At 37.9% G+C, this 13,714-nt stretch overlaps 1 protein-coding gene across 2 annotated transcripts in view; it reads right to left on the minus strand.

The window, feature by feature from the left end:
• Positions 1-4,583: 4,583 nt before the first annotated feature.
• The window catches only part of YAF2 (YY1 associated factor 2), a 30,148-nt gene continuing 21,017 nt past the window's right edge, over positions 4,584-13,714 (minus strand). For both annotated transcript variants that reach the window (XM_086610687.1, XM_086610686.1), the window contains 2 exons: positions 9,331-9,483; positions 4,584-6,735 (listed from right to left, as the gene is read on the minus strand). In XM_086610687.1, coding sequence (XP_086466813.1) covers positions 6,498-6,735; positions 9,331-9,483 — 391 coding nt within the window. In that variant the 3' untranslated portion in view covers positions 4,584-6,497. The remainder of the gene's footprint in view (positions 6,736-9,330; positions 9,484-13,714) is intronic.

Raw genomic sequence — 13,714 nt, forward strand, 5'->3', positions numbered from 1 at the left:
CCCCTTATCTTATGTCTTTTAGTTGGACTGAGGGCTTTTGAAGGTGTTTGACACTTTAGAAACAGAAGCTACTCAGAATTTCTGTAGGAAAGCTGAGAAAGTGCTCAGTATCTGTGCATGCTCCTCAGGTATCATTCTCCAGCTGGCATCGAGAGTGTTTTCTTGCACCTTTTAAAAAGCCTCCAGGTACTACAAGTTACTTGGCAACATTATGTCTCCATCAGTTGGAAAGCATTTTGCTTATTTTGCCGTGTTTGGAAGCCTCTCAGCAATAGAATCAGACCATTTGCAGAAATGCAGATATGAAGACCAGTAATTGGCATCCCAGAATGCCAGCTACCTCAGCCAGAACGCTTGAATAGTACACGATTGGTGTAAGTTTGCTCAGCAAGAATCTGTTCGGTGAGTCAAATATATAGAAACGAGGACAATGGTGGAGACAAAATTGATAGACGACCTCTAAGCTCCACATACCTTTGCTGGTCTTACAGAAACCAAGATACAGATGAAAAACTGGGAAGAGCGGTCAAATTCCTCACTTACAAGAGCAAGCATAATAAACTATTCCAAACTCACTGCATCCACTTATACTGTAGATGTACTCAAAAAAAAAAAAAAAAGAAAGAAAATGAAAGAGAGAAGAAGGAATCAGAATGTGTTTCCTTCAGAGGTGGGAGTGGTGATATGCAACAAATAGACGTAATCCTAAAGAGATTTCCCTTGCTGAGATTAATTCATAGCTGAAGGCTGGTACGGTAAGAGACAATCTGTCACGTGGCGAGTTTTCTTGCTCAGAGATCTGTGCCCTCAAGAACTAGGCTTGGCGTTGAAGCATTTTGATTTATTCTGTGCAAAGAAGGATCAGCCTGAAATAGATGGTTCATGGGTGGCAGTTCTATATTAGATGCATATAAATAGCAAGGCTAGGTCTCTGTACGCCTGACGAGGGTGTTCAGAAAGTAGAATCGGCCTCACCGCTCACTTGAGTGACTGAACAACTCCTTCTCTTTCCAGTGACTAAGTACCCGTGGCTGCCTTTGAACCAACAGAATTTGTAGTTTGTAGACTCTAGTGACCTTGGGAAGGGGGAAAAGAGCCAAATTTCATTATCCCTGGTAACATATATTTCCTTCTTCTGTATACATTTGCTTCTTCATGCAGAAGAGTAAAATTATGAGTACATGGTTAGCAGGTTACCAAAAAGAAGATCAACACTCTTTTCCTCAGTCGTCTTCTCAATAACTGTAAGTTACAGCTCCATTAGTCTAAAGCCACATTTCTTAAAATCTCAAACTTGTTCACTTTGCAAGCACTTTAACTAAGATCAGTATTTATACACAGAGATCGGTGTAAGTAAAGATTACACTTTTCCAGGTGACCTAGATCCTGAAAATGTAGCCTTGAAGGGCTTCATGCTCAGATATTCCTACCTCTGTCAAGATATGCCATACTTTCCACAAAATAATTAATATTTTTGAACTATTCTTTACATTATTGTTACTGGAACAATATTTTTTCTAGTTGTAATTTTCTTTTTAAACATGTGGGACAAGGAGTGATTAGACAGCGTTACCATTTTGTCTTTTACAAACTTCAAAGGGTACAGCAATCTCTTGTGATCATTCTTAGTAATAGTCATTTGAGCCATTGAATATGCCTTTGTCCTTCATCTTTCTTCCATGTTTAACTCCTTAAAAAGTACAGCTAAAACTTCCTGCGCACATTAAACTGTCTCTTCTTAAAATCCCCTGTGTCAGTGGACAGAGCAAGTTCTTTCAGAGGACTTTTACTGTTTCCCATACTAAAAGGGGCAAGATTAGGGGCGAAAACATTTCCTGAGGGATTAGGTATGATACAGTGGTCGTTCATTTTAATTAATTTTCACTGTTACATTTAAACAGAAGCTGTAAAGAGCTCTTGCATTACTAAGACTCTAAACTAATTTATTTGTTCACTGCCTCTTCTTTCACTGTCTGAATCCAACGGTATAGTTGGGGGGGATACACACACACACGCGTGCGACACGTCTGGACTCCTAGGCCTTGTTCACAGACATATCACAATCTTCTTGTGTAATATCTCAGGAAAGTCACTTAAGCATCACTTCCTGTTGGACAATACCAGTTACCAGCAAGTGTCAAGCTATCCATTGCTGTTGCACTATTTACTCCATTCATATCCATCAAGACAGGAAGTTACAACAATTTCTGTCAAGCATTGATTTGTAATTAATTTGTGAAGTACTTTCCCAATTTTAATTTAGTAGATAACTCCTGTTTATTCTTATTAAAACACGGGTTCTTCTTTAGATGTTGCACTAAGCTCAATATCTGGTTGTTGTCTCAGACAAATCTCTTAAGTCTCTTTAACAAGAGAAAGTTTCTCCTTTTGTTAAAAATTTTACAGTACAAAAGAAAACCAACTGAGCTTACTCAGTTTGATATTACTGTACAGCTTTTGGTAGTTTGTGAAGTTACACCCGTTCAAATTGAGACTGCTCTGACGAAAGTCAGGGCATAATTTCAGATAAGAAAAACCTTCGAAAGCTCACACAGTATTTCCAGCACACCCAAATCTTCTCATCAACAGAAGTACACATTTGCAAATTACCATAGCCAAAACCAGTGTTAATTTTTTGCCGTACCTATCTTATTCCTGAGTAAGCACAGGCCAAATTTACTACAAGTGTAGTGCTTGCTGCTGCCTTTGGAGACATTAAATTAGATTGCATTTCTATTTCCATATAGTTTCTGGTACTTGAAAGGAAGCATATCCAGACTCCCTAGTAAGGAGCAGAGTCAAATAAAGGCATGTGACAGAAAAAAACAGAAGCAGATACAGTTAAAGAACCCTGGAAATACATAAGTAATACACAACAGACAATTTCATGCCAAATCCATCCTGTTTAACAGTATAATCAATTACCATAATGCAGGAAACTGTCAGGCTTTTGAGACAGGAGAGAGAAATTAAAGAATCTAAGATGCAGAGCCATATACTTGTGTCAAGTTTAGAAGACTTGCCTGAACATAATAGTGAACTGGTGGAAACAAATTATAAAAAAGTATTCTATCTTACATGGCTACCTAAAAATGTGCTATCCATAATATTAAAAAAAAGTAAAGAGCACAAATTACAAAATCAAAAAAAAAAAAAAGAGATTTTACAATCTATGCCACAAAACATCAAATATTTAGAGAAACATGTCATAGGTTAAAATTTCAGTCATAGTCTTAGTTTCAAGACTTTTAATACCAAGAATTTTCAAGGTTTTTAATGTTTTGGGGTTTTTTTTTTACTATCACTTCTGTTAGAATCAAGAATTTATATGGCAAAATTTAACCTACTGCTACTGAGTAGAACAACTTTTGTTTATCTCCAATATACACACTTCAGGAAAAAAAAGGATCATAGTCTATAACTGTATATTTGTTCCTTTCCTTATACTATCTATAATTAGTGGCAAATTTAGGAAGATAAGAGACTGAATTATTGTACACTTTATCAATGAACTAATTCTACTTCTTTTTTCCCCCCCCATTTCTCCCTCCTTTTCCTTTCTGAAACCGGACAATCAATCAGCACATAAAGGAACTTGTTTACATGGAACACTATCACACTTGTCTTTGTTGGGTCACCATTCCCTGAACAACCCAGGATGTATGGCTGTTGAAGACTGGTGCATATACAGAATTTAACAAGTAACAGTTCTTAATGCAGAGAGCAGTCACAGAGAAAAATAGCTAATCAAAACACATTACAACGTTAAATTTTCACTTTTTATAAATGGAATAAAGATGCTTTTAAATATATTTACAGTTAGAAAAAGGACTTAGGATTACTATAAGTCAAAATTATTTAGAAATTATGAAAGTGAAGTTCATTTAAATTATAACATTATGAACAGAGTCAAATGCCATATTCTACTTAGAATTTGTCTACTCTGCAGTCAGTATTGTCACATCCCTTTAATCACAAACAGGCAAAAATTATTTTAACTTTCTTTAATGCCAAAACAGGCATCATTGCAATGTAAACACTGGCAACATAATAGTTCAGTTAAAACCACCACAGCTCAGTTTTTATATCCTGACTTGTGTTGTATCTGTGGTTAGAAATTGCTTTTCCATGTCTTATTCCATAAAGAACAGTGAGACGTTTCTGCATTCTTTTTGATTATAACCATACTTGTACCACATTTTTGAGATTATTCTCTAGAGACAGTTGAATCATAGTAAAATTCACTCCATCCTCCCTTCCTTCCAAACCAAATGGCTACTTATTTCTGGAGATACAGAGAGACCTCTTGTTGGCAGTGCTGGGTGGTTTATTCACATAAAGTTAAATGAAAATACATTTCCCATTTATTGAACTACTGGTAATAGATTATTATTTGTTTGCAAGGAATTCTGAAATGTGTTAGCATTCATTACATCTTAAATTAGAAACACATTTCATAAAACATCTTGTGATGAGATTTGATATCATTAAACTGCTTACTTTAAACAGTTTCAGCTCTCTTGTAATCCATTACATCAGTAAAGTCTGTAAATAGTCCCACCTAAAAATAAAATATAAAAAAATAAAGTTGAGAAGCATGTATTTTTCTTTTAAAAACTAGGGTATGTTATTCTGAACACCAGCCCAGCCCCAAAAACATTTAAGAACCTTAAAATGCATTGCTTTACAGATACTAAGATTTGGCCGGGTAACGGCAATGAACAAACATCCTATTCAGTAAGATAAAGCAGAATACATAATAAACAGGTCAGTAGTTATCAATCTGAAATAGCCTATAATTAACATTTGATGTCTAAAAAGTTTAAACAGCAACACCAAGGAATGAGGTATGTATGTTCTCAGATATCACATCAGACTTTCATTTTATGCAACTAACTGTATTTCACAACTAGCATCTTACAAAATAGAACAGTACCATTGTGCCTGTAGAAGTACTGCATTAAAAACAGAAAAATACATTACTACAAGAAACCACCAAACATCACAATTGTCAGGGGCTACAAAAATCCATTGTTTTAGCTGTTAAGAAGACATATCATACGTTGGTAATAATTTGGGGCTGGATTCACTATCAGGAAGGTCCGTCCAACTTTTACATGGGCTTAAAAATGTATTTATTTTGAATGGAAAAAGAATCACAGGAGTGTAAGTGGACTACCTCACTAAAAGAGGTAAATGGACTTTTGTATTGAACCTGAATCTATAATTTAAAAATCTATAGATGGATTGTATGTGTGTATCAAAACACTTATTGGTTGTAAACAAAAATGCAAAATCTGTATTCACAAAAATATTTTATTGGTACTTTTACACAATACCAGATGGGATTGTAAATAGTTCTGCTCTGTATCAGTATATTGCTAAGTGCGTAAATGTTGACAGTTTATGCCATAAAGTAGGGTAGTGAGTTTTTTTTCATATGATTTTTGACATAATATATTCTAATAGGCCAAATCAAAATTAAAGAAAATGATTCAGGAACGAAAAATTAATAGTACTGTTGTTTCCTTATTCTTGTGCAACATCTGATATTCCTGTAATGAAATGGTAAGTGACTATACGACACTAGATCAATTTGGGGCAAGGAAACAGTGCTAAGCAGGAATGAGAACTGCTCTTCTGTTATTTTTAAAGCTTTCCCAAATTTTCATACTTCCAAATGTTAGTTTTTGCCAAATGCATAGTCATCTGAGGTTCCATACTTGTTACACAATATAGAATACCAGTGTACAGTGACAATGTAGTACTTTACCTGAATTGTAAGGTTAACCAATCAATGCTTAGAATGTGTTTTCTATTTTGCTTGTAAACATTACAATAAGTGTTTTAAGTGTGAAAAAATATTGATAAAACCATCAACATAATTCAGTAACAGTAATCTAGTAAAATGTGTCAAACATTGGCAAAAATTCATACAAATGTTTTATTTAATAACATTTTCCTATTTAACCACACCAAGTACCAGCAGGTGTTTTTAAGAAGATAATTATTATGAAAATTCTGTTGCAGCAATAGTTGATTAAGTTGATCTCTGACTTGCATACATATAACTATGTTTCACAATTCTCAAATAATACATATTTAGGCAGCTTGAACTATATTATAAAAATTTAAATTCAGTACATGCCAATAGTAGAGACTCCAAGAGTTGTGTTAGAATTCACTAAACTAAAAGTGAAAATGGACTTCCAATAACACTGCATAATGAACATTCAAACCACATTTTCATGGCACCTTTACACATGAAGATTAAAAAGTCGCTCTGACAATGCTTTGTAAGCATTTGTAGGTTGCATTTAAATTATTGTTCCTATCACTGCACTTTTTCCTTTTTTTAAACCTGCATAAATTATGTTCCATTCAACATACCAATTGTGCATGGATAGTCTGTCATGAAAATGTGGCAACAGGTGACAGAATTTATGTATTTGCATGTTTTGAAGAGAAGAGACTAAAGAAACTGGAGGAAATAAACTTTAATGAGATTCCCCATTCAGTGATGACGCTTCTCCTCTGGGTGAAGATGACCTGGACATTCCCCTCTCTGTGTTGTCAGAGCTAGAACCACTCTGACTGTGTTGATCTGCAGAAGCAGCACTGGAAGCAGGTGGTGACTTAGTTTTCTCCTTAAAGTCTGTAATTATGACTGTCAGATCTCCAACGGTAACTTCCAAATGCTGAGCGCTACTTCGATCCACATTTTTCAATCTTGGCCTAAATAAAGCAAAAAATCGTATTAAAAGCACAAACACCATTATATTGTCTTGTCTTCTTCCTACTTTTTACAGAAGACCACTACGTACAACATGTAATACACAGGAAAACAATGTACCACAAATATTTACAGTAGAGTGTTTCCTAGTATGCTTTACATTAAAATAGCTGAACATAACACATTACCTTCTAAGAGTATTTAAAAGTTGACCTTATGAACAATGTAGCTGTGCAGCAATATGGATGTGTTACACATGTGAAGGTTTTTCCTTTTAAAAATTAAGTCTTTCTTTATTGTGGCTACAGAAAGTTATAAATTTGATCCAGAGAAATATCCCTCTGCAGCAGCCTTAAGTAACAATTCTAAGTAGAGAATGATGTTCAATAATGAAGATGTTGGTGTCTGTCTTTTTAATTCAAGAGCACAGATAGTGTTAACTTGCAGCAGGTGTTACTGCGTTTCCAAACTGTACTAAGACTGCTAGTACATATACTATTTGAACTAGACTGTTTCAAAGCATAACTCTGGTATTCCTAGCATCCACTGTGACTTAAATTATGCACAGAGCTGAGTATTACACACAGTGCTGATAGGATAAGTCTCTTCATCTAACCTTTCAATCGTTTGATTTTTCACATCATAAAGATCAGAGAAGAATATTTTGACTTACATTCTGCCATCACATTTTTGCTAAGATCAAGCATAAAGTACTTTCAATTTACTATTTTACTTTGACTACCATGAAAAACTGTCACCAGACAGCTAAATTTGTACAATCGGTTACGAACAGCATAGCTATATGCATTCAACTGACTCCACAGCTTTCACTAGCTCAAGCTGCAATAAAATAAACTAATATGACATCACATGATAGCAGGTGTGCTGACAGAAAAGCCCTAACCTTTACCCTATCATCTGACTTTGAAGTAGAACTGGTTCCCAGTCCCTTCAGCTGAAACACCTCACGCCTTTCCTCCGCTAGAATCGAGACAGGCTTTGACATCCTGTTCCCCTGAGACTGAAGCAGCGTGACTGAAGAATTTAAGAGAAAACTGAAAATCTGCTGCTCTCTAACATGGGAACAGAGAGAAAAATTCAGCACTGCCAACCTGCATAAGTGCTGTGTCTGGAGCTTATTAATTGTATTGAATGTGCATGCAGATTTTTATGATGGTTTCCAGCAACAATATACAAGTTTTTAGGCAAAACCAAAAGGATATCCTTTTCCCAAAGGATACTGAAGAAATCTGCTTAAACTAATCAAGCATTCTTAACTTTCTATCCTACCTAGCATTTTTTTTTTTAAAAGTAGCTTAGTTATTTCAAATAGCAATTCTTAATGCAAATCTCAATACTGGTATTTCAGTCCAAGATTTTTATTTTAGTTATTTTTTTAAAATGTTCTCCCTTTTCCCTACCTCACTTTTGCATTTTTAATGTACTATTGCAATTCAACCATCAATATATCAATTTATAATATTTAATTAGCTTAATCAAAACTCACTATGTTAACTTCAAATACTCCATTAATTGAAGTACTTCAGCTGCATGAGGTAAGCTAGTAAATTGGAGTATTAAAAAAAAAAGGAAAAAAATAAAAAAGAAGGAACAGCTTACTGTTCTTAATCTTAACCATGACTTTCTTAACAACTGTTTTCTCTTGACTCTCAGTCTCTCCCTGGCTCTGATCCTGATGATCCTGTTTCAGGCACAAGAGAAGCATCTGCTACTTCTCTGCATAACTAATCCCAAAAGATCTTCCTTGGCTGGACTACTTTGGAGTGCTTCCAGAAAATCAATCAATCAATCAATAGTTCCTCCCACGTTTGATTAGGCTACGTCTCGTATACTTCTAAGCTTTTTGGCACAGCATTCATGCCACAATAACTTTATGCTTAGGCTGTGATGATTTAAGGGTTAAATTTGTTGCTTTTTTATTGCAGTTTGGACCCTTCTTCCACCTGATCTTACAGAAAGATCAAGGCTTTTACAACTGCTTGTCCGTACTGTAATATTTTATGTTCTTGGTTCTAAGAGTCCAAGGTTTCCTTCAGCATCCCAGATGTAGCACAGAGATTTTTATCACTATGCAATATACATGCCTTACCCTGTCACGTTAATTTATACTCTAGCTCAGCCCTTCCAAGTTTATTCCAGTTCTGCAAGGATAGCAATAATCATGTTACTTCCCCACTGTTCTGCAGTCTGGTACTGGTTCTTTCTCTCTTTTATTATTTTGCATAAAAACTAGTCACTCCTGTCCCCACTCTCTTCCAGAGATTAATGTAATCTGTTTGCCTGTCTACAGTTTAGTATAGTGTGAGAAATACATCTGGAACCCTTAACAAAAACATCCAAGTCTTCCTCTCTGCATTCAGCTGGTCTCCACCTTCTGGTCAAAATTAAAAACTGCAGGTTTTCTTCACATTTAATAGGCATCCTAAACCAATGAAACTTCACACGCAAGCAACCATTTAGCCTTCATGTCAAAAGAGTTTGCCACAGCACTTACGAAGCAGTAAAATTGCAGAACATTTTCTTTTCTTTTTTTAATTATGTTTTACCAATACCGCAAAAATTTCTAAAATTTTTACCTGGTTTTCTTATGACTGTTCTTTTTGCTTGTTGTTTCCTTTTCACTTTTTTCCTTTTCTACTTTGTCTTTTTTCTCTTTCTTTGATTGCGTAGGGGGCACAAATTGCTGAGGAACCTGTTGTGCAACCAGCTGAGAGACAGGTCGAGGTTTCCTGTGTGCACATATACATAGACACACATAATGCTTAGACTTTACAACATCTCTCAAACTCTCTATACACTGCCGTTATTAACACTAACAATCACTGTAAAAAGAAATATTGCTAAAACTTACCTTGCTGCTAATACTTCATTAAAATAGCATAACAAATTTAAACCCATTACAGCCTTTTGTTTCACTTACTTGCATTATCAACAAATGACGTTTTATTTTAATGTTTTTTTAAGGATTTAGAGACACGACTTTACAATGTGCCCTCTTCTCTCAGTTGTCATATCCAGAGACTTACATGGAGAGAACTCCAAAAGATGAAGCTTCCAGAGAGAATACTTTATCACCCAATCCCAGCCCCCTCAAATGATGAAGGGGTCTTTTTTGAGTGTACTGCAATACTGAAGCTTACAATCCATTTCACAAAAAGGAAAAAGCTGACCTCTCAGGCACCAGAGCTGAAACCTCTGTTGGCCTTCGAGAGTAAAACTGAAGTGTTTTCAGCTCAAACAAATTCACTGAAAGCAATGACAAATCCTGTTGTGTATAATTTTTATCAAGTTGTTTACTGGAAAAAAATATACTGCACTAATAATAGTAGGATATAGCTGTCAGAACACATATATTTTAAAAGCTGGCAACAGAAGCTTCCAACCACATTCCATCAGTATACACAGCGCAGGTTTCATTTCCAAGTTTTCATCCCAACTAAAAACCAGGGTGAGAAGAGGAAGAGCAGGCAAAAGAATTTCAACAGTTTATTATTTTTACATTTTCTGAAATGGCTACATTTTTATTTTGTTTTATATTGGAATACAAGGATTATAATGTGAAATGAAACATTTTACTCTTTCCAATGCAAGGGCATTGCATTATTTTGAGATTTTGGAATTAAGAAATTTAAAGTCATGACATAAAAAGCAAGGTTCTGTGACTCTATTAAGACTTTGAAGATGCAAATTTATTCTCCAAAAGAACGTTTACCCTGCCAAACTCTTGGGTTTTGTTAGTTGGGTTGTGTTGCTAGGGTTTTTTAAATAGAAAAAGCACAAATTACATGCACCGTGATACTCTGAAAATACAAAGCAGTTATTAAAGCTATCGCTCTTGCTCATATTTATTTCTCCCAATCCACAGGATCACGCTACCGGCACTTCTTGCTCAGGTGAAGCGACCAGTAAAATAACAAAGGCAGAAAATCAAGGCAGCTCCCATTAGCAAGTTGTTTTCAACAATGATTGCAGTAGTTCATGTTATAGAGTGAAAGCCAAGTTACGACGATCCATAAAGTGTGGGAAAGGCAGTTAATACAAACCAGATGAAGTTTCAGCAGTCTTTACAGCAAGTTCTTAATGAAATAAAGTAAAAATAAAGACTATTAAAAATGTCAACACAATAGAACTTCGGGGTAAAACCTAGACTACCACATACCCACTCATGAACTAACCACTGCGAACTCATGGACAGAAGATTCATAGATTCATAGATTTCTAGGTTGGAAAAGACCTCAGAGATCATCGAGTCCAACCATCCCTAATCCCCATTAAACCATATCCCCAAGTAGATCATCCACCCTATTCTTAAACACATCCAGGGATGGGGACTCAACCACCTCCCTGGGCAGCCTATTCCAGTGGCTGACAACCCTTTCAGAGAAGAAATACTTCCTAACATCCAACCTGAATCTCCCCTGACTAAGCTTATACCCATTTCCTCTTGTTCTGTCACCCATCACTAATGTAAAGAGCCCTTCCCCCACCTCCCCACCATCCTTTCTCAAGTATTTGTAGGCTGTAATCAGGTCTCCCCTCAGCCTCCTCTTCTCCAGGCTAAACAGCCCCAACTCCCTCAGCCGCTCCTCATAAATTTTATTTTCCAGCCCCTTGACCAGTTTAGTCGCCCTTCTCTGGACTCGCTCCAGGAGCTCAATATCTCTCTTAAAGCGAGGGGCCCAAAACTGGACACAATATTCCAGGTACGGCCTCACCAGTGCCGAGTACAGGGGCAGGATCACTTCCCTGTTCCTGCTGGTTACACTATTCTTGATACATACCAGTATCCCATTGGCCTTTTTGGCCACCTGGGCACACTGCTGGCTCATATCAAGCCGGTAGTCAACCAACACCCCCAGGTCCTTCTCCGCTAGGCAGCTCTCCAGCCACTCTTCCCCGAGCCTATAGCGATGCTTGGGGTTTTTATACCCCAATGGAAGGACTCTGCACTAGGCCTTATTAAAGCTCATGCCACTGGCCTCAGCCCAACTATTCAGTCTGTTCAAATCCCTCTGAAGGGCCTCCTTACCCTCCAGCAGATCGACACAGCCTCCCAGCTTGGTGTCGTCCGCAAATTTACTGAGGGTACATTCAATCCCCTCATCCAGGTCATTGATAAAGATGTTAAACAGAACTGGACCCAGCACTGAGCCCTGGGGAACCCCACTGGTGACCGGCCTCCAGCCGGATTTAGCCCCATTTACCACCACTCTTTGGGCCCGGCCATCCAGCCAGTTTTTAACCCAAAGGAGGGTGTGCCTATCCAGGCCAGCAGTTATCAGTTTCTCAACCAGAACACTATGAGAAACTGTATCAAAGGCTTTACTGAGGTCAAGGAAAACTACAACCACAGCCCTTCCCTCGTCAACCAGGCGGGTCACCCTGTCATAGAAGGTGATCAGGTTTGATTGGCAAGATCTGCCTTTCATAAACCCATGTTGACTGGGCCTGATCACCCGGTTAACCTGTATGTGCTCATTAATAGCACTCAGGATAACCTGTTCCATGACTTTGCCCGTCACCGAGGTCAGACTGACAGGCCTGTAGTTCCCTGGATCCTCCTTCCGCCCTTTTTTGTAAATGGGGGTAACATCCACCAGCCTCCAGTCCAGCTGAACTTCCCCAGTGAGCCAAGACTGCCCAAAGATTATGGACAGGGGTTTGGCAATGACATCTGCCAGCTCTCTCGGGTGGATACCATCAGGCCCCATAGACTTGTGGGCATCCAGCCAATGAAGCAGATCCTTGACCCGTTCCTCTTGGATCACAGGAGCTTCGATTTGCTCTCCCTCCCCGCTCTCAGACACCAAAGGCCAGCTCACCTGGGAACTACTAACCTTATTATTAAAGACTGAGGCAAAGAAGGCATTAAGGACCTCAGCCTTGTCCTCATCCCTAGTGACTAACGTACCCCCTGTGTCCAGTAGGGGCTGGAGGTGATCTTTAGCCCTCCTTTTGTTATTAATGTATTTATAGAAGAACTTTTTGTTGTCCTTTATGGAGCAGGCTAGTCTAAGTTCCAGTTGGGCTTTTGCCCCCCTGATTATCTCCCTACATGCCCTAACTTCCTCCCTGTATTGATTCCTGGATGCCTGCCCATTCTTCCAAGACTTGTAGACATCCCTTTTCCTTTTGAGATGTTCCCAAATCTCCTTTGTCATCCAAGCTGGTTTTCTACCCTGGCAGCTCGATTTCCGGCACACAGAGACAGCTCGCTCCTGTGCCTCCAGAATTTCCTTTTTCAGTAGTAACCATCCCTCCTGCGCCCCCTTAGCCTTGAGAGCTGTCTCCCATTGGACTTTATTAACCAGACTTTTAAACAGCCCAAAGTCAGCTCTCCCAAGGTCCAGCTTGGCCGTTTTAGTGTTCCCCCTCCTAACTTCCCCTAGAATTGAGAATTCTATTATCTCGTGGTCACTATGCCCCAGGCGTCCTCCAACCTTCACATCTCCCACAAGACCTTCTCTGTTCACAAACAGCAGGTCTAGGGGAGCATCTTCTCTAGTCAGTGAGAGAAGATCATCAGCAATGGATCACTTAGTGAAAACTACCCAGCTTGCCTCAACTGGCAAATACATGACTAGATGCTTTTCAGGAGAGCATTGTAGCTAGGACCTTGGAAAACATGCAGTAGAGTCCAAAATCACTGAAATGACTCAACGGACTACAACTGATTATCTTAACAAAGCACACAGGACATTTTTAAGAAAACTTGCCTCAGAGCTGTTTGAACCATTTGTCATAGCAGTTCACAACAAAGCAAGAAGAACCAAGGTGTGCTTGATGCACAAGCTTATTGTTTCAGGTGGAAAACATTGTGAAACGTAAACAAAACTGATCATCTATCTTGAATTGAAGATTGCTCCAGGAGACAGGGATACAGGGATTTAATATTCCTAGTGACAGCCAAGTGACAATCCCATCATTACTACATAGTGACCAGAGAGAATAATCTGACAT

This window comes from Tauraco erythrolophus, chromosome 4, assembly GCF_009769465.1.
Source record: "Tauraco erythrolophus isolate bTauEry1 chromosome 4, bTauEry1.pri, whole genome shotgun sequence".
Classification (NCBI taxonomy): Eukaryota; Metazoa; Chordata; class Aves; order Musophagiformes; family Musophagidae; genus Tauraco; species Tauraco erythrolophus.